Here is a 22,018-nt window from a genome sequence, read left to right as displayed (position 1 = left end):
TTCTTCTGTGTATTCTTGCCACCTCTTGTTGATATCTTCTGCTTCTGTTAGGTCCATACCATTTCTGTCCTTTATGAAGAGAGAGAAGGGAGAGCCAGGTAGGTCTCTGTAAAAAGCCTGGGATCAGCCAGTCTGAATAACCTCAGGCCTGGGGCAAAGGGGCTATCCTGTTAGCCTGGCACTAGGGAGGGGAAATACTGTTTGATCCCTGGGTAGGGAAGATGCCCTGCAGAAGGGAGTGGCAAACCACTCCAGTATTCTTGCCTGGAGAATCCCATGGAAAGAGGAGCCTGGTTGGCTATGGTCCATGGGGTCACAAAGAGTCCAACATGACTGAGCAACTAACACACTAATACTGGCTCAGTGTGTGAGAATTAGGTAAAGAAGGTGCTTGGGGATATGGACTCAGGACCATTGGGTTTGTATGTGAAAGATGGGCTCACTGATCAATTGTTTATTATCTGAAGGAATTAACTAGCTCTGGGAGGGGCAGCCTCTGCCTAAAGTCATCGAGACCCCTTAAGATGTCAAGTCATCGTAAAATACAGAAAAAACAACATGAACACACCCCTCAATCACTAGGATTCCTCATTTCCTACTTACTGTCTCCCCAGGCCACCTCCTTACCACACTTGAAGCCCCAAATAGATTGAAAGAATCAAGCATATCTGAATTCTAGTGGCACTTCAGACTTGACAATGCAATTTAATCATCATTTTCTGTCTTAGTTTTTCACTGGCTTAGCATATGTCACTCCTTCTGTTCCAAATAGTGTGACCTGAGGGGTTCTTAATCAGGTCCTGAGTACACTGCCTAATGCTATCCTACAATTTTAAGTAACTCTTTCTCTCTCTAATCCTCACTTTCATCTTCTGTTAAAAATGACAGACTTGGACCTGATGATCTCTGAGATTGCTCCCAACACTGATATTCAGTGACTCTACGGTTATAATCACCGAGAGGGCTAGAATCTCCTTCAGCAGGGCTGAAGGCCATAGCAGGGAATATTGTTCATGACCTAAAAGCAAACAGTGATGCTCTGAAGTTAGGTGAATGGATAGGTAGGTAGGTGGATGTTTCCCAAGAAATCTCAGTGTTACAGTTTATCATCAGGGCTCAAAAGAAACTCCAAGGAAGATAGCTCAAAGAAGATAGTACCAAAAGACTGGACATCCCATCCTGTGCCTCCCCGTCTTTATCCCACTCCCACTCCTGAATGAAACAAGAAGGTCATCTCCTCCTACACACACCCCCACACCTTAGATTCTCTTCTGAAGTATGTGGGATGCATAAAATAGCAAATGCTGTCAGATCTCAAGTTGTACAAATACAGAGACAGCGTTTTCAGTCTCATTGAAAAGTGGTTGTCAGAAATATGCCATTCATTCAGAGTCTCTAAGTGCTCTGTCAAGCTTTAACTTGATTAAAATTGAAAACCACATCACTTGAAAACCAAATGCAAAATCGAAATCTCTTTACTCAGTGCTCTTACAATCCGAAGCCTGGGCTTATGGATTATCCTCCGTTAATTTATGCCATCTTTGTGCCATACATTAATTTTGAATATATTTGTTGAAAATTTCCTGTAGCTTGCATTTATGGTTGTCAAAGGGGCTTTTATCTTGAAAAAAAATGGTGCTGGTTTTAATTACAATTCTAAATAGCTTCATAACCATCGTGAACCCTGGATTTACATCATCTTTATGACAGCCACACAATTCCCGCTTTATTGATTTTGTCATCTGCTTCATTACAGTTAATGCAAACCTTTTGTACAGACACAATTCTAGTCCTGCACTCTTCTTGGAGGGGTCCGTAGAACATCATGACTGAAATAGACCCCATCCCTCCACCCCATTTCCCCCGCAACGCTGACCGAAGGAAAACTCAGAACAGGAAATAGTTCTAAAGTGGCTATCCATCACAGACCAAGGAAATGTTAGCTCTGAGTAACCCTACCCAACCCTTTTCTCTGATCAGATGGGTTCCGACTTTTCTGTTTTCAAGTCCTGAGAGATGGCATCCTTCATTGTGGCAGGACCACTGGGTTCATCCCACCTCCAGTTTCACTTGCCCTCTGTTTAGAGGAGACTTGTTTGTGGCAGGGGTCACCCCCATTCTACAGCTCACACATGAATCTCAAACCCCTGCATCCAGTCTGGCCAGGGGTAAAGGAACCAGAGCACTGGGGTGAAAATGTGCTGTGTCCTCTGCTGAGGATGTGCGTGCCTAGGACAGGATGTTCAGAACCCAGGATGGGAAGTCGAAACCTGGGATGGTGAATTTGAAAACGAATTTCTTAAGGGGAAAACAAAAAGAATTGAAGAACTTAGGCGACATAGGAAGATGCAGGCTGCTGCGTTTGTGCCTGCTGGGCTCGGGCTCCGGCTCCGAGGCCAGCGACAGATGCGGGAGCTTGGCGCTCCGGGCGCCCAGTGCGTGACGGGCTGCTTCTGGAGACGCGTGCACAGAGAGGAGTGTGCTCCGCAGGGAGAGTGAGAGGCTGGAAAAATAGCACTCGGACCTGGAAGTGAGCATTTTCCCCCTCAGGTCCAAATTTCAAGGGTTGTGGGGGAACTAACATTTAGCTGCAATATAAAAATAGAGTGAACTTGCCAGAAAGAGCAGTGCCAGTCCCAAGTTTGTTTCTGGGGGTAAGGATTCCTATTGTTGATGTACTTTACTGACAAATCCTGGGAAAACCCTGGAAGGTGGGTTCTCTGCCCTGGCTCCTCCTAGCAGCTTCTGGATAAATCTGCTCAACTTGAGGGTATCACCCGGGGTGGTTGTCTCCCTTCCGCATTCAGAGGCTGTGTTCCACACTGTGTCGGTCCCTGGTGAGATGTGGGTGACTAGCCCTCGTTTTCTGATGCCACTGAAAAATTATTCGGTACTTTTCAAAAGTCATTTCTGGGACTTCCCTGGTGATCCAGTAGTTAAGACTTCACTTCCAATGCAGGGGGTGCAGCGGGTTCAATCCTTGGTTGGGGACCTAAGATCCCCCCTGTCTCACAGCCAAAAAACCAAAACATAAAACAGAAGTAATATTGTAACAAATTGAATAAAGACCTTAAAAATGGTCTACATTAAAAAAAAAGTTTTAAAAACAACAACAACAAAACCACCTCTGTGACTAATGGGAAGAAATACTGTTTCTAAAAGGGTACGCTTCAAGGAGATGAAGCAAAAGGAGCCTAACCCCTTATTGCTAACCCCAGAAGCATCCAGAAGCCTGAGAGAGCTGGACTTGTCTTATCTGCAACGTGCTCCACAAATCTCTACCCCGTAGGCACTGGTGAGGGCATCTGAGCTTGGTGGGGTCCCATGAGCAGTTTGGAAGAAGTTGATACCACGTTTCATTCATATTTGTATATTTTTTTTCCCAGCCTACTGTTCAGATCTCCAGTGCTTTGAAAGTTTCCTGTCTTAACTGTTCCAGACAAGAAAAAACTCATATTTGCATTCTCAACATACTGCATTAAAATCAAATCTCACTCCTTGGATAGTATAACAACAAAATAAGGAAGTCCTTATGTGAGGATCCAGAGGCTGGAATAATATTCTGCAGCCCTGAATGTCTGCTCACGAGGGACGCATAGAAATCATCTATTTTATGTCTTTGACTGACAGGGAAACTTCAGCCTAGAGAAGTTAAACCACGACTCAGCAAGGTCAGAGATCCTTGTCATCTGCTTCCCAAGCGAATTGTTTTTATTTTCCCCACTAAACCACAGTGTCTTAGATAAAACTATACTACTGGCAAATGAGAAAAAGAGAATCTGTGTGCCCGCCCTCACCCCACCCAGTGCAGTATTTCTTGTCCTTAGTTCTGAAGTGGGAGCCATGTCCTTATTTCTTTTTCCTGGAATCAGGAGAGGAATTAGAAACCTCTTTGAGGCTGTGTGTGTGTGTGTGTTTAGTCGCTCAGTCGTGTCCATCTTTGCGACCATGTGGACTGTAGCCCATCAGGCTCCTCCATCCATGGGATTCCCCAGGCAAGAGTACTGCAGTGGGTTGCCATTTCCTTCTCCAGGGGATCTTCCCGACCCAGGGATCAAACCTGCATTTCCTGTGTCTCCCGCATTGCAGGCGGATTCTTTACCTGCTGGGCCATCAGACTGGGCATGGCCAGCTAAACTGAAGTGGCCACAACACAAAGTCATAAGCAGTGGCTCCGGACATGGATGCTTGTTGGTTAACCTGGCTCTCACCTAAGTACCCAGGTGGGAACCATCTCACAAGGACCCCTCTGGCTTCTGGCCCTTTCTCTCTTTTATTTTTCTGGCCTCTTCTTTCTAATCCAAATTTTTTGGATTTATCCAGCTCAGTGAGACCAGTGTGTCTGACCAGAGTCCTGTGGGAATTTGGAACCCAGCAGGCAGGAAGATGACTCACCTTTGTCACCTGGCCTCCATCCTTACTCTGCCCATGAGCCTCACCTGGGGGCTTCCACAACCCGCATAGACCAGACGCCCGGACAGGGAAGGGTTTCTAGTGAGAGGTGCTACTCTCTCTGCCTCGAAGGAAAGCCAAGGCCTCCTTTCCAGCCTTCTCAGAGAGGGAAACCAGAGAACCAGTCTCAAGGAGGGTGAAAAGAAAGTGAGGAACTCGGCTTCTGAAATGCAAACACAATCTACTGAGTTATCTATGCTGGCTACCTACAGAGAGGAGAGAGCAGTGGTGTGGAAAATACAAAATAGTGGCTAATCCCCCAACATTTTATATTTGCCTTGAGAATAGAGAAGGTGATTTTGGCCCTTTCCATCAAGTTTAGGATCCTCATTCTCTTGCTTAAACCAATTTTATTTTTTCCTAAGTGTAGTGAGTGGTAGTGTGCCCAAAGCCAGCCAGGAGAAAGAGTTTTAAAATTTGCTGCCAATAATTCCCCACCCCCCCCACCTTGTTTTTTTCCATCTTTCTCATTGCTCTACAAGTGCCAAGATACTTTTTTTCCACATCAGGCCAAATTGGGTTTCCTGCCTGATGGTGCCTAATGTAAGACCTGGTCCTAGGTTTCCCTGCCTTTCTCTGTGATGTTGTCACAGGGGAGTTGCTCTCACAGTAGGATGCCCTCATAAAGCTCCTCTTTTTAATTTTTTTAAATGTGAAATTCATATAACATAGAATTCACCATCTTAGAGGACGCAGTTCAGTGGCATTTAGTACACACACAATGCTGCACAGCCATCGTTTTGATCTACAGCATTTTCATCCCCCCAAAAGGACACCTGTACCCATTAAGCAGCCACTCCCATTCCTCCCTCACCCCCAGCCTCCAGCAACTGTTAATCTGTTTGCTGTTTCTATAGATTACAGGTTCTGGATATTTCACATAAATGGAATCATACAACATGGGTCCTTTTTTGTCTGACCGTTTGTTTTCAAGGATCATCATGTGGTAGCGTGTATCAGGATTAATTCCTTTTTAATGACTGAATAATATTCCATTGTATGGATGTACTGCAGTTTGTTTCTTCATTCCTCCATTGGCTATGTTTGAATTGTTTCTGCCTTTGGGCTATTATGAATAGTCCTATGAATATTTGTGTACAAATTTTGTTTGAACGCTGTTTTCTGTTCTTTTAAGTATATCCCTCAGAGTAGAGTTGCTGAATCATTGGGTAATTCTATGTTCAGACTTTTGAGAAACCAACAAACTGTCTTTCAGAGTGGCTGTATCATTTTACATTCCCTCCAGCCATGTAGGAGGGTCCCCATTTCTCCACATCCTTGCCAGCACTTGCTTTCCATCTTTTTTGAGTCTAGTTATCCTAATGGGTGTAAAGCAGTATCTCATTGTGACCCCCTAGGGTTTTGCACCAAGCACTTCCTATGTGCCAGGTGATGTGAAGAAGGTGCAATTGTGGGCAAGACAGATCCTGCTCCTGCTCTCCTGTTGCCAGTGAATCCAGGCTCCATTATTCATTACAAGTCCTAGTTTAGAAAAAGAAGCTGGCCTTTTCCTAGAGTTTCAGTTCTGTGCATTTGCTGAATTGAACGTAGTTATCAGCACTGCCCATGTTGCTGAGTTTTGATGCCCCTTTTTTCAGCAGTTAATTACATAGACCTTGATATCCCCTTACACTGAGCTTACAAGACACATTTCAATTGGCTTCTGCTGCCACAAAGATACCTTTGAGTGACGCCTTGCTAATGGCCACTGACCCCGTACATCTAAGTACACGACCTGGTGAGGGCTGCCTAGTCGTTTCAGGACCTGTGGCTTGTATACCTTTAGAAGACAAGCCTGCGTCACACTGGGAAAGGTCAGGCACCAGGAAAGACTGATTAAAATCTGTGTAACTGGCCACTTGCCTGGAGCAGGGAGAACCATTTCTCTGGATGTGCCTTGCCCCTGCTTGAGAAACTCTAAACTGTCCCAGCCTGGTCAGGAGGCTGCCCATCCGTTTCAGTAGGTGACCTGCAATGGTGGCAGTCTCCTTAGGGTGGAGGTCCCTCCCCATTATTCCCAGAAACTGGAGCTAAAATCAGCGTGCTTTCCCCGATGCTGCTAAAAGTCAATTGGCCTGGGACTCCCAGGTAATCTAATTCAGACACACACAGGGGAGGTGAGGGGACTGTACTGCCCTCATCTACCGTCTTCTGGGTCAGAATGCTTGCAAGCCAGTGAAAGCAACTGGGACCCAGTGACATGCTGAGACCAACCTTGACATTTCTCACCAGCCTCTTTCTATGCAAAGATGAGTGAGTTAAGTCATAACAGGCTTCCTGTGCCTCCACACCAAAAGTCAGAGAGAGGTAGCATACCATGTAGGATGAAACCTAAGGCTCCCAGGCAGGAAGACAGATATGAACCTGAATCTTTAATAAGTGGCCTTGAAAATGCCACATAACCTCTCTGAATCTTGGTTTCCTTCTGTGTTTACAGCTAGTCCTACTGATGCAAAATAAGTGATTTAATGGAGGTTTTGGAGATGCCTAATAAATGCCTAATAAACTCATTTTGGCTGAGTTTTCACAGGAAGGTTTCATAGAGGATGTGAGCTTTGAGGAGGGCCTTGATGGAGGGGAAGGGATTTCCCAAACAGAAGAGAGGGAAAGGACCAGCATGAGTGAGTACATGGTAGTCTTCTCTGGCACATAGATGAGGTGGGCAGTGCCATGCTAAGGAGTTTGGGCCATGTGCAAAGAAGCAGCATCACCTGCAGTCATTGCGGGTTATAGACTGATCTGGATTCAAAGCCAAGCTGAGAGGTGGTACTCTGGAAGCCTTAGTTGCCTTTTCTGTAAAACTGGAGTGCTAATGCTGTAATGGGGAATGTATTGAAGATGCTCAGCCCAATGCTTAAAGCCTAATAAATGTGAGTGTATACTCTGTGCAACAATTACTGTGGTTGGATTGTTGTTGTAACAGTTTACAGCATAGGCCACAGGGAGTTATTCAACATTTGTGTACAGATTAAGGAATGTTAAGATGAAGAAATCATACCCCATAGATGATGGTATGGATTTCACTAGCTTAGGTGCTCCAGACAGTAGTTGATTGTTTATTAACTGCAAATGGCCACACACACACACACACACACACACACAAATAGGGTTAAATTTTGTAATTACCCTCCTTAGTGGTTCATGCCTATGGGAGTTGTACACATGGATATCACTGTCCTGGTGAGAGAAAAGTTTGTGTTGTCTTCCATGCAGGGTTTTGATGGCTTCTTGTGTTTCAATCTCGTATCAGCTGAAGACGTACAAAGAGCACGTGAGTCTGACTGCTGCCCTCGGTCCAGAAAGAAGATATTGAATATCTCAGTAATAGATTATTTGGTCTGTGATGGAAGAAGGGATAAAGAGATAAGCTCAAATCACAGCAGGATCTGAGTAAGATGAGCAGGAACTTTTTCTTTAAAAATCTCATAAGAAATTGACCTCAGGCTGCACATCTTCAGAGCTGAAAGAGCCTTTAGAGATTATGTAAGTCAGATTCTTATATTTAATATTATTTATTTCAAAGCAAAGAAAATTAGGCAAGGCCACATTTTCAGAGTGCATACATTTCATCATTTTCATACTTGAAATTTCCTTTCAGATTAAACGTTATCTCCATTTTACAGAAGAAGAAGTTGAGACTTGGGTGCATGGACCGTGCGTAGTCTGTTCAGGCTTCTATAACAAAAATGTCAGAAACTGGGTGGCTTATAAATAGCAGAAGTGTGTTTCTCACAGTTCTGCAGGCTGGTAAGTCCCAAATCAAGGTGCCAGCAGATCCTGTGTGTGCTGGGGGCCTGCTTCCTAAATAGCTGTCTTTTTGGTGTAAAGTCACACAATGGAAGGGGCAAGAAAGCTTTCTAGGGCTTCTTTTATAAAGACATTTATCCCATCCATGAGGGTTCTGCCTTTATATCCTAATCACCTCTCAAAGATCCCTCCTCCTAGTCTCTTTGGGGGATAAGCCTCAACATATGAATTTGGTGGGAGGACACATTCAGTCTATAGTATTCTGCCCCTGATTCCCCCAAATTCACATCCTTCTCATGTGCTAAATACATTCATTCCATCCCAGTAGATCCACACTCAGTCCAGCCTCAATTTATAAGTCTGAAGTCCAGTGAAAGTGAAAGTCGCTCAGTTGTGTCCAACTCTTTGTGACCCCATGGATGATACAGTCCATGGAATTCTCCAGGCCAGAATACTGGAGTGGGTAGCCTATCCCTTCTCTAGTGGATCTTCCCAACCCAGGGATCGAACTGGGGTCTAGAGTCTTCTCTAAATATGACCTAAATCAGATATGGGTGGGACTCGAGCTATTGGGTCATTCTGAGGCAAAAGCTGTGGACCTGTGAAATCACGTATATATCTGCTTCCAAAACAGAATGGTGGGACAGGTAGAGGGCAGATAGTCCCATTCCAAGAGGGAGAAGCAGGACAGAAGAAAGGAGTGGCGAGTCCCAAGCAAACCCAAAACTTTGAGACTCAAGGTCCCCTGGGGGCCGATGTGACTCTCATTCACATGTCAGAAATTTACAGGAGCCCTAGTCTTACATTTTATGAAAAAGATACATAGCAAATATTGAGAGTTCCCAGAAGTTAGTAGTTAATATGGGTTGTAAAGGTGAATAAATTCAAGAAAGTTTTTTAAAACTTCTACATGAGAGATCCATGTGATTTTTTTTAAAGGGAAACTAAGATCTTTTTGAAGTATTAGGAAGCCATCCCTGCCCTCTGATGATGGAGGCCAAGAGATTCTCAACTTCAGCCCAGAGGAGTGCTGCTTAGGACTCCCGTATTTGAACAAAAACCAGCATCCTGTCTGGGCTCCAACGCCAGCAGCTGCTTCGGGCCAAGAAGAAATTCTCTGCTCTGGCTGCGCTTACCGGTCGTATTCTCACGACTGGAATAGTTTATCTCTAGAGTCCAAAGGGAAAATTTCCAAAACCCCAACAAGGATGAAAAAAATTTTAAACCTTACAACAGTTGGTACTGGTTGATTTAAAAAAGAAATCAAACACAGAGATGTGGGAGATAACTTTCAGGCCTGTTAACAAAAGCACATTTCATCTTTCCAGGTTCTAACTCCCTTTCCCCTCTGTCAGGGAGGAGCCCCAGATGGTTATCACTCAAGAGTGTAACTAGGGAAACCACAAACCTGCCCCCATCACTATGGAGACAGCCTTTTATTTGTGTGGCCTCTGAGTATTCATGACATCAGCAAGGATGCTTCTTACAAAGAAATTTTATCAATAATTCCCAATGAGCAAAGTTAAGAATCACATTAGAATGTTTCAGCCACTTTGAGGGCTCCCATCAGCCTAGTTGCAGGAGTGTTTAAAGGAGCAACCCGTTTTACAGTAGCTGCAGTGAGGAGCCTTTTAGAGTTGATGTAACTGAAAGCTGAGTTTGTGAAACATCAGACATTATAAGATTTAAGTAAACTGGTGCTGAGAATAAATGTTTCCAACAGAGTCAGCACCAGAAGTTTAATAAAGTGCCTGGGACAGAAGAGTTTCCTAGAACAGTCTCAGAAGTTTCCATACTTAAACAGGGGAAGTTCCGGGCAAACGTTGTTAAGTTGGACATCCTAGCTCTAAAGTTCTTTAGTCTTCATATCAGGTTGACATAAGAAAGGCTGGATTTGAAGCATGCCTCAAAACAAGAGAGCACATTTTACAAACAACAGCCAAACTTCCTCGGCCCCTTGGTCTAAAAGTTGCTTAGAAAGAAAAGAAATTCTCTCATTGTGAATAGGGGGTATCTTCGTTTGGTTTGCCCTTTGTCTGCGTGGTTTTTGTTATTGTTTTATTTATCTAGAAAAGCCAGAAATTTGTTCCTGAAACTTGTCCAAAATAAACGAGAGCTCAGCGTCTTCCCGACAACCATTCTTCCTGCTAAATTAATTTGCGGGGATTTCTAACCACCCCCCCCCCCACATTTTTCTGCACAAATTCATTTGCCAAATCCCCAACAAACTGGAAACTGTGTAAACACAGAAGTGGAGTTATTGATATTTCCCAGCGATGTGTAAAACACGCCTTTATTCTCCAAGGTCTGGCGTGCTGCTTTGGTGCTAATCCATCATCTGTGTTTGCATTATTGCAGAGCTTGTGTTCGGGAGCATCTACTAGAGTGGATGCAGTTATTCTCCTGCTGAGAAGTTGCATATGTCAAACAGCAATATGATATATACTAAATAAAAGGTATTATGCTAGCCATGTGGCAAAGTATGCATAACGATACTTGGCAAAACAGATTCATGCTTCAGTTTTTAACTACATTCTAGGCAGAATGTTCTGATCAGAGAGCTTAATTAACCTAAGACTGTGTCCTTTGCAAAGTGGGTTTGGTTGATTGAGGTTTGGGAATGCTGACAATCACCTAATTATCTAAACTACTCTGTAAATATGACTGATGCAGGCACATTGAATTTCAGAGATCAATACCACTTACTTTACCTGTTTTATAATATACTTTTGCATTTATATGTATACAATAGGGAGACAGTACATGTAATTATTATGTAGGAAAAATAGGTATAAAGTTGTCAGTTCTATATATAGGAATCTCTGTGGATACATAAATAATTCATAGATCAGTAAATAAATCTATATGCATGTATTCCTGGGTCTGGTGGACAAGTGTACAAAATGTGCAAAATAATAGATAAACCTCTTTTTGCTCATTTGAGATGTTGTTTTAATGCAGAATTACAGTAGCTCCTTAATGATGAGAGGCAGTGACAATTCATTAGCAGACTGTGGCTTGGATTAAGTGTTCGATTTGCCTACAGAGTGTGACCAGTGTTCAGTTACATGAAGTGTCTGCATTTCTTTTGAACGCATTTTTTTTTCCTTTTGCCAGTTAAAATAGCCTTGAGCTTTATTTTTTTTTTTCTTTTGAAGACCCTAGCCAGCAGAAGACAAATACTTCTATAATCTGCTTTTCAATAATGATTTTTTTAGAATGTTAAACTGTCATATAAAACAACCTTCAGAAATGCTACTAGATTTCTTATTTTCTTCTTAAAGGACAATTGGATGATGGGGAGAGACAAAGAATAGCCAGTCCAAGCTGCTTCGTGTTTTGTCTTCTGGATTGTTTTAAGAAAACAGGGGTTTCCCCAGGGTTTTTCTTTCTTTCTTTCTTTCTTTTCATAGTTGCAAAATTCTATTTCTCCTTGGTGTAGAAAAAGAAATACACTTTGAATATGTATATATTGGAGCATATCTATTTCATCAAAAAAATGTAAGTTAGTTTAGTTTTTATAATTCTTTTATACATTTTAAGGTAGTTGAAATGTAAACACCACAGGTAACCTTCCAGATACTTTCAAAGGGTATCTCACCCTTCATTCTCTATCCCAGTCCCTAACACAGTTTGAACATCTAATAATACTCAGTTGGTCTAATAGGATCTTTAACTATAGATTCATTAGCTGGATTCCAAGACCACAGACTTGCTTTGAATTTCTTGTTGGACTTCCCTTGTGAATTTCGTGCAGAAGTCCTTCCGTTTCTTTATTTCACACATTTCATGTAGCTAGTTTTGCTTGGAAATTACCAAACTGTTTAACTGCAGAGGGTGCTAAACTTCAGCTACTTTTCCCATTTAGCATCAGAAGGACTGCAGCAACTCTAGCTGCAGTCCTAGAGCAAGACGCTGCAGCTGGATTTGAGGGCCAGACTGGCAATGCCCCGAGGCTAAGTTTAACCGTGCCCGGGCTGAGATGCTGGGTCCCCAGAACATCTGGATGAGAAGTGAACATCTGGGCAGGTGTACTCTGGTGTATAGAGTGTAGACACTGCGTCTAGATAACTAGTTGGGAATTCTTTTCTTCCAGCTCTCCAAAAACCTGTTTCTGGAGATTTCTATTTTCAAGGTATTCCTCACAGAGTCTCAAATGTATCATTGAAATCATGAAATTTTCTTTCTTCTCTTGTTGTATGATGGTTGTGGTTGATGGATAGGTAGATGGCTCAAAATTGTAATCATTTTTTTTAAAAACCCTTTTAAAAGGATTTAGATATGCTTCGTTTTTGAGCCACAAAAATATTTTCCATCCTGCTTCAATTATGAAACTTGAAATTGCAATAGAAAGAGATGAATTGTGATAATACTATGCTTACAAATGGGAATTCTTACAAAAGCCTACTCTCCCTGTCTGCTGTTTGTGGAGATTAAGTCCTCACTCATGCTGACTTTCCTTTCTTACTTGTTTATATTCTCAGAGTATAAAAATACAGTGGTCAGAAAGTTCCTCTTGGGGTGTCTGCATTTAGTTCTTGTCTGAGGATTCCTTTCTAAATGGACTTTGGTATCATGTTAGCAACTCACATTGTTTGCCGAAATCGGAGCTGCTCAGGGAAATTAGAGCAGTTAATTTAATATCATGAACGTTTGGGGGCTTCTTGCCTGATTCACAGGCGGGAGAGTGTAAATCACGTTGAGTATTCTGTATAAAGCAGAGGACAGTAAAAACCGCCTCCATCCGCTGCCTTCCTGCCCCTCATCCTCACTTTGCACCTGTGGAAATCTCCCTTCATTCCAAGCATACTCCCCAAATGCTTGCTACTAGAGATGTGTGAGGCAGAAAGGCCGCCTCTCACCATGTTCTCATGAAGGACCGCTCCGTCGTCACTTAGTGACGGGGCCACAGCCAGAACCGTGCGGCTTGTGGCTTAGAGCTTTCGTTCATGTATTTTTGAGCTCAGCCCTGCCACAGTGGCACAGGAAGGACTCATTCTACAACCATAGGTGACCAGCTGTGAAGTCCCTGGCACTAGGCTGGGCACTGGGGTCGGTTATATTGTGTGGCAAGAAATCAGGATTTGTAGCAGTGCAAGACACACTTCTTACTGCCAAGGAAAAATAAAAAGGGAGCTACCAGGTACTTTCAGACAGCCAAGTTCTTAGTGCTCCCATTTCCGAAGTTCCCTTTGCACCTGCCTCTTGAGTAAACGGTGTGTGGAGAGGACGGTTGGCTTTTTGATTTGTTCTTAAGAGGATCTTTGAATGAGTCTTCAAAGGTGCGATATGGACCTTTGACCAGAAAGCCTAGTACACGTGTCGGCAGCCTCTGTCCACCCCTGGAAGCAAACTGCTAAGTCAGACGGTCTGTCCTTAGCTCTGGGAGGTCTCTGTGTGCCTAAATTCACTTCTCTCCCAATACCCGCAGAAAGATGCTACGTTTGCGTTTATTTCACCTCCCTTCTCCTGTGCTTCAGGACTAAGTTGTGTGTGTCTGAGATGTAATTTAGAAAGAAAATGAAACCTTGTTGGAACTGAGTGTGTATTTACTTTGTTTTAGGGATCTAGCTTATTTGCTGGAAATATAAGAATCGATTGCAGATAATTAATGAGCGTATCATGAATACTCTGAGGCTCAGTGCCATGCAGATGTGATTATTGGGAAGTGAATAACTTGGGTTTACATTTGCCTGACAAGACCCTTGCAGGCATTTACCCCGTAGACTTTCAAAATGAACAATACATCTTGGGAAGAACTCTTTACTACCAAGGCAGGGATACTGATTATCTGTGACTAGAATGAAAGGAGACAATCTAGATTATAATAAATGTCTTCTAGAAAAGCACATTTCAGCATAAATATTTTAAATTTTGATAACCTTTCATGGATTCCAAAATGCTCTATAAAATGTACCCACAGAGATGCTTATATTAAAGTTCAGTTTTCTCCATTACTAATACACAACAAGGTGTCAACTTGTGCCACCCACTGAAAACTATTTAAACAGCACGTGATTGATAGTGTACTGGACATCTCTGCTTTTAGCCTTAAAGTGAGCAGGGCCCATCAGCAACTCTTGGTCGCCACTGCTCTATACCCTGAGTGGCAGAGCCCCGATGGGAGGCTGAGCAGTGGATTTTCAAAATCTTTTGCACATATCCTTTCCCTCTACCCTTTCTCATTTCATTCAACTGCTTCTCTTTTTCTCTCTTCTTTCTATGAGTTTTTTCCTCCCCTGAATGTTACATTCTTTCCATGTAAAACCCTGTACATTTAGAGTATTATGGTTGGTTTCTGGCACTCTTGTAAAGAAAAGGAATAGAAAACACTTCCAAAATCCAGCAAATAAACGATATTCTAATAGCCAGGACCTCTCTAACATGTCTACACAAAAGCCGGTATGCCACAAACTTCCATCTCTCTACACTACCCCAGACTTCCCAATTTGATGATTTAGAGACTTTTCTACTTAGGTAAGATGGTCCCGTTTTTGCCGAATTCAGCACGTTCACTGAACAATTTCTTGGAGCCAAATGCCAACTCCACTGCATTTCTGCTTGGTAAGGTTTGGTGGCCTTGGCGCAGGGCAGGAGTTGTTGATTCATTGACCCTTAAACAGATGATAAATCTAGAAGTTGGACAGTAGTACTAGATTGCCTTAATAGAACTTCTGCGGGGAATCAGTGGCTCCAACACTTACGGGAAATCTACAAAAAGGCCACTGTCTAAACTCTCGTTAAGAAAGGCTCGGGAAGAACCTGGGGTAGCAGGAACTACTCAGAGATAACGTGTGAGTCGGCGTCAGGAAGGACTTTGAATGCTAGATGTGGAATTCATCAACTTGCGGAGTGGTTCTGCTTCTTGAGACCCCCGTTTCTTGCTGCTGCTTTCACTCTAAATGCCTGGTGTGTTGTATCGTGAGCATCTTTTGAGATGATTCAGTTCCCCATGGGACCGCAGCAGAGCCCATCTGCTCTGATGCACTCCATCACTCTGATTGTATATATTTCATTCATGTGCATTTATGCAATCCTACATCTATATATTTTTTTCAGTGATAACAGGATTTTAATTGTAATTCCACCTTCCTTCAGCAGAATATAAAATACTCCAAGAGGGCTACCAACGGCAGCTCTGACGTATCTTCTGCAGAGAGTTGTCTTGGCGCAAGACAAGCTCAAGTTTCAGGTGAAAATTCCAGCAGCCGGAGAACCCTCCACCTGAGAGGACTGATTCTGTCTGAGACAAAGAAAAAGGAGTCTAGACAGGAGTTTGTCACTACAGCCATACTTCTTTCTACTGCTCTTCCTCCAAAGACCGTGGTGTCTTTCACACACAGAATTTAAGACAGTCTGGCGATAATCACTATTTTCTGTATAAAACAGTTTTTAATTAAATGAGTTTTTTAATATAATAGATGATATTTAAGTTGAGGTGTGGTCGTGATCAATCTCCTGACTTACACATCAGGCATATTTTGATTTGAGATAGCGGTGTCTATTTGTTATCTCTCAACTAGAATAACCTCAGTCCCCAACTGCAGTGTATATTAGTCAAGGCGTCTTTTTAAAAGACAGGATTTTCATGCTCAAAAGATGGAAAGGGAAATAAGAAAAAAAAGTCCCAAAATAGGTGCATTTAATTCTCCCCAATTTAAATTTACATGGTACATCTTTAAAGCGATAACGATAGTCCTTTTTTCCCCCCATCAGGAACGCTTCCATCAATGAGTTTCTTTAATGTCGATGATGCTTGGTGCAGTTTGAGGGAATCTGTATTTAGTCAGAGACTGCTTCAATAGAATGACCTACCAGATGGGCCCCATAACAAAGCACGGAGGCATCAAACCACCACAGACATTTGGTGCTTAGAATAATAAAAAGACTATAAAATTAGATTAGTTGAGTCTAATTTGGAATTGGTATATTCCCCATGCACCCTCACTGCTCTTGGGCAGATAAAGCCTAAAGATTTAGCACTGTGTCAGAGCGGAAGACTGCAACTTCCAGTAAAAGGGAGACAGGGAGAGGGAGCGAGGGGGAAGAAAGCATTCTGGGAGGTCACCGAGGGCAGAGCAGTGACCTCCAATGATTTACAGGCCTTTAACTTAATGAAATTGTTTCAGTGACATGACGGTAAGAGCTCGTAATGGATTGGATGCCCTAATGTAATGAAATTACTCCCTTCTGCCTAAAAAAAAAAATGCGCAATTAATATTTGCTGAGACCTGACAGCCTTTGGTGCGCTCGTCTGTGTAGTTCCTCAGACAGTCGGGAGGAGAGGCAGCAGCGTGGCAGACAGGCTGGCTCTGTGCGAGCCGCTGGCGGGGAGCAGAGCCGGCGAGGGTGGAGGGACCGGCGCTCCGCTGGGGACGGGGCCGCCCGGCCGCCCGCCGGCTCGCGGCTCGGCCCCGCTCAGCCCTTCATGCTCTCCCCTTGCTTTTCCACAGGCAACTGGACAACAACCACATCAGCTGCATTGAAGATGGAGCCTTCCGAGCACTGCGTGACTTGGAGATCCTGTGAGTTGATTCTGCGATCGCTGCCGGGTGTGCGCGCGTGCGTGTGTGTGTGTGTGTGTGTGTGTGTGTGTGTCCGGGTGAGGAAGAGAGCGGGGGAGTGTGTGTGCCCGGGGGTCCGTGCGGATGCATTTCTGTGTCTTCTGCTGCAGTGCTATTAAAATTGGGAACTGGGAGATCCCTCCAGCTCACCTTGGTTAAAGTGTTTGCGGGCAGCAAAGTGTGATTTCTCACCTCCCACAAACTGGGGTCCTGCTAATTAAGTCTCAATTGAGTCCTTTCTCCCCTGACGCTCCCACTATATTTGTTGCTGGCTGAAACAGATGGGCTGGAGTAGACCCCCAGTGCCTGCCGGAGCATTCAGGGAGCTTCTGAGTGTGGGCTTAGAGAGCAGGTTACAGGTCTGGGAGATGAGGAAGGGCTAGCGCTGCAGGGTCAAGGCTGGAATCACCCAGAATCAGAAAGGGACCTTGGCACAGAACCAGGCGGAATGCCAGACAGCTGGTAAAGTCCAGTCATGGCCGTGCCTCCTGGGATCTCATCTCAGGTTTAAATCCAAACTTTAAGCAGTAACCTTAAAGTGACAAGGGCTGGGAGGTGAGGGAGAAGATGAACCCCTCCCCGGAAGACCACCTTGTATACCCTGTCTAGGAAAAACGTGTAACTGTCTTCACATGTTCTGGATTTTCAAATGGGTCTAGCTAAGGAAACCTGACTGCTAGGGGGAGAGTCAGCTAGGAGTCATCCCCAGGTCATTCAGACTAAAATTGGATTGTGTAAGAAAACATTTTGATTGTTCTCCCCCACCCCAAACTACACTTCCAGCTGTCTCTGATTTGGGGAAACCTGAAGAGGAAGGTGACCAAGCCTAGCAGAACTTGCGTTGGGAGACGTGTGATTCAGCCCCAACGTGGCCCCTCAATTAGCTGTGTGACCTTGGGCAAGTGCCGTCTGTGTTTGGAGCCTCAGTTTTCTCATTTGGAAAATGAAGGGGGTCGTTGCTGTATTGTGGAAGGACTTCCCCTTTCCAATTTCTGTAATTGCTTGCTTCTAAAAATAATTTTGATGGTACAGTTCTAGCCAGAATGATAAGGGCAGGATACACTCCCCTGAAAATTAAAAAAAAAAAAAAAATTACATAGTCACCAGGTTACATATCTCTGACTTCCAGAAGAATGAATAAATGTCAAACAAATGAATGAACTGAGTACATTAAAATGTCCGTTTGTCCACAAGGGGAGATCCACCTTCCTTTTCACCTGGCCCTGCAGGCAGCAACAGTGGGTTGGAGACATCCACTCCACATTGTGTGAAAGAAAGGTGATTCCAAGAGGAATCACGGGAAATCAAGGGGATGCTGATGCTGCAAGCTGCTGGAAATCGGATGAAAGCCGAGAATTCCCGGTACAGAAACGGCAGGACCCACAGCCAGGAGGTCAGTCAGGTTGTCATTCCTAAGATGGATGGTCTCTCCTCACCCAAACTCTGACCTCAGAACCAGCACCAAATGCTGTCTGCTTGGGAAAGGATGCCAGCCCAAATTTAGTAATCCAGGACTCCTCTTATCAAGAGGCTGGAGCTGAGAAGGGTAGGTGTGATTTTCCCTGCCTGCAAGAAAGTCTCTGTAGAAAGGGCTGCTGGGAGCATATCACCTTCTTCTTGAGAAGGATGAGAAAATTCCCTGGGAAGGGACCAAGAAATGGAAGTCGCCAGCTGCCACAAAACAGCTGTGATGACCTGACAGTCCACATGTTAGTGCTCTCGACGGGGCGGGGTGTCATCTCGCCTCACCAGGAGTGCGGTCTGGGGGGAGTGGGAAGGGCTGTACACTCAGACACCCCTGGGTGTGGAGTCCTGGAGGTGGTGGCCCTTTGGCTAATTTATTCCACCTCTCTGTTTCCTTAACTTTAAGAGATGCCCTCTATACCACATAGGATTCACTCAGTTGTGTCTGACTCTTTGCGACCCCACGGACTGTAGTCCACCAGGCTCCTCTGTCCATGGAATTCTCCAGGCAACAATACTGGAATGGGTTGCCATTCCTTTCTCCAAGGGATCTTCCCAACCCAAGGGTCAAACCCAGGTCTCCTGAATTGCAGGCAGATCCTTTACCATCTGAGTCACCTGGGGTCCCCTCCACTTCCCTAACTTTCTCCCCACCATGCCCTCATCTCCATCAAACCCCTGTCCAGGACAGAATTGAACAGAATTGAACAGAATTCCTCTCTACTCTGATTATATATATAAAATATATATTCATGATGTATATAATGCATATATAATTTTTATCCAGATACACCACAACTTGAAGCTTAAAAACTCACTATTAAAAAAAAAAGTTCTCTCTCCCCATCATTGTAAAGAGCTCACAGGATCTGATTAGTTTATCTTCTCAATTCTAAACAAAGCTAGATCAATAGCTTTGTTTTAAAGACACTCTCATTTGGCTTCACATGGCTAAGTACTTAAAATTAATCATAATCAGGTATTCCATGGGTTTTTAATTTCCAGCAGAGGCACACAGCTTTGGAACCATCCATCTTCATGGTGAGCATACTGAAATTGGCTGGAGCTGACATCTCCATTTAAAGACCCTCCCTGCCCCACCCCCAGACCTTCCAAATCTCATCTTCACATTGACATTTTATAATATTTCTCTGTAATCACAATTGAGGCACCATAAAGAAACTTGACAATAAAGTATTAATAAAAAATAGGGAACTAAGTGAGGGCATCATGTATTAACTTAATAAATTCTTCAGAGAGAGACAGAGACATCAGGGGGAGGGAGAGGGAAATTCAAAACACACTATCCCCACAAAGGTCATCTCTAAGTATCTAAAGCTTTTAAAGTCTGCAAATAAAGAAGACAAAATATAGAGACTTCCCTGGCAGTCTAGTGGTTAAGACTCTGCACTTCCACTGCATGGGGCATGGGTTCAATCCCTGGTTGGGGAAAGAAGTTTCCACATACCACGTGGTGTGGGAGAAAAAAAAGACAAAATATAGTATTTCATGTATGTTTTCTCTCTGACATGAGGCAGAAAAAAGTATAAAATAAGGAAAGAGTCCCCATTACCTCAAAGAAATCTCTCTTAAGATTAAGTTTAGGGACAAAAACTAGTAGTGAAAATATTTCACACAGGATCACCCTGTTAGTCCATCCTTTCTGTGGATGGAAATGCCATGAAACTTCTTTCCATCCAGGCTGAGGTTGGTGGCACTGGATGTAAAGGGTGAGTCTAGGCAGGAACCCCTAACGGTGAGGAGTAAGGAACTGTACTACCTGGGGAAAAAACTGAAATCTGTCCACCTCAGCCTCATTTTTGACTCAAGCGCAGTGGGGATGTCGAACACAGAGTATGGTAGACAAAGGAAGAGAGCCACCACCCTCTGCTTTTCAGGCAGCCAGAGAAGGGAGTGAGAAGGGACGCATGGTGTGGGCGAAACTCCAGAGAAGGAGCCCTCAGGCAAGTGATGATAGCTGGCGTTCAGGGTGCGGTTACTGGTTGTTGCGGTTTAGTCGGTTTAGTTGCTCAGTCGTGTCCGACTCTGTGCGACCCGTGGACGGGAGCCCGCCAGGCTCCTCTGTCCATGGCATTCTCCAGGCACGAATACCAGAGTGGGTCACCATTTCCTTCTCCAGGGGATCTTCCTGCCCCAGAGATCGAGCCCACGTCTCCTGCATTGGCACTAAAAGTGGTGCTTTTATATCCGTTCTCTGCATTCTCACCACCCCTCCATGAAACTTACTGTCGCCTTCTTTTTCGCAGAGGACACCTATTTCAGAGAAGCCAAGTAACTGCCTAACTAGCAAGCAGCAGAATATGTGTTACTAAGGCTCTCGGGGGTTGGCTCCGCTGAGGCAGGGCCAGCGTGTGCCTCGGGGTGGTCTGAACTGGCCCCGAGAGCTGGTCTCGGCGAGCTCCCAGGGCCTCAGGGTCGTGCTGGGGAAAACTCCGGAGCCTCCCACAGCTTGTGAGGTTGTCATTCCCTTTACCCAGGGATGGGTCCCCATAAAGCTGAAGGTAACTCAGCTTCACAGGGGAAAAAAATCATCCTGCTTTTCCACTGACTTACATTTGAGTCCCAGAGGCAACTTCTCTTCACTTCTGGGCGTCACCGATTGATTTTGGTACTCGATACGGCTCTGTTTCTTAGTTGAGGGACCTCACTTTCTGTTACCTTGCTTTCAGACGCCCTTCTGTTACCCAAATCATAGACCGTTCATTTCTGTGGGTTTGTACACTTGGCGGTTCACGTCCTCGGTTTTCTCTGGGTAAGGCGTGTGTAAACCACGGTCGAGTATGCCAAGACTGCATTTCCCTGGCTGGCCAGGAATCGTTTCTGGGGGGACTCTGAGCCTGGGTTTCTAGACCCCGCCAGCTAAGTTGAGGACAGCCAGGCAAGTCACCAGTTTTACCAAGCCCCTCTCTGCCCTACATGCCATCTTATATATATAAAACAAAAAAAAAAATCAGAAAAAAATATTGAATGGAAAAAAAAATGAGTAGGGGCAAATGAAACAAAAAACAACCTAGCCTAATCAAATATTTAAATTTTTTTTCAGTAGTATTGTGGGAGAAAAGATTCTCAGACATTGTCTCTTAGCCAGAAGACAAACGTAGCAGATCAGAAGTTTGGTAGATGTGCTGCCAAAATGCTAGGAACGCATCCCCAAGACACTTTCAGTGAGTGGTCTGCCCTTGATAAAGCACATGTACTGGCCAAATCTCACATCGATCCGACAGGTCTTTCGATAACCAGTGTGTGCTGTCTTGAAAGCCTCACGCGCCTTTCTGTCACTTACCATTTTGGAAGTTCAGTGATATCATCATAGGCTGGCTCTGGAAAGACCTTCGCTGTCTCCAGGATGACCTCTTACTGTTGAGATAAGGTATGGGGAGGCTGAGAGCAGGGTCAGGACTAGAGTGAGGCCCATGCCTTCTAACATTCTTACCCTGGGCGCCCCACTTCCCTCGCCCTAGTCCTAGCCCTCACCTTGACTTGTCCAGGGCAACAGCAAGTTAGCAGAAGCAAAGGACTAGAACCTGGGTCTCCGGACCCCTGATTCCATGTTCTTTGCCCACAGTGGGCACTCCCAGGCAATTCAGCTATACAGAAGAAATCCTCTGGTAAGTCTGGGGATCCTAAGCACAGTTGTCCTTTCAAAACCTATCATTAAATGTTTTATATTATGTAGCAGATTGAAGTGAAAAGTAAAAGTCTTTCTTAGTCACTCAGTCGTGTCTGACTCTTTGTGACCACATGGACTGTAGTCTCCTCTGTCCATGGAA

At 44.2% G+C, this 22,018-nt stretch overlaps 1 protein-coding gene across 2 annotated transcripts in view; it reads left to right on the top strand.

Annotated features, from left to right (window-relative positions):
* The window catches only part of SLIT3 (slit guidance ligand 3), a 721,395-nt gene that overhangs the window by 502,707 nt on the left and 196,670 nt on the right, over nucleotides 1–22,018 (top strand). For both annotated transcript variants that reach the window (XM_043887427.1, XM_043887428.1), the window contains exon 6: nucleotides 16,653–16,724. In XM_043887427.1, the coding sequence (XP_043743362.1) occupies nucleotides 16,653–16,724 (72 nt within the window). The remainder of the gene's footprint in view (nucleotides 1–16,652; nucleotides 16,725–22,018) is intronic.

This window comes from Cervus elaphus, chromosome 25 (genome assembly GCF_910594005.1).
Source record: "Cervus elaphus chromosome 25, mCerEla1.1, whole genome shotgun sequence".
NCBI classification, from domain to species: Eukaryota; Metazoa; Chordata; class Mammalia; order Artiodactyla; family Cervidae; genus Cervus; species Cervus elaphus.
The sequence above is the reverse complement of the archived record's forward strand: the minus strand, read 5'-3'. Positions and strand labels throughout refer to the sequence as shown.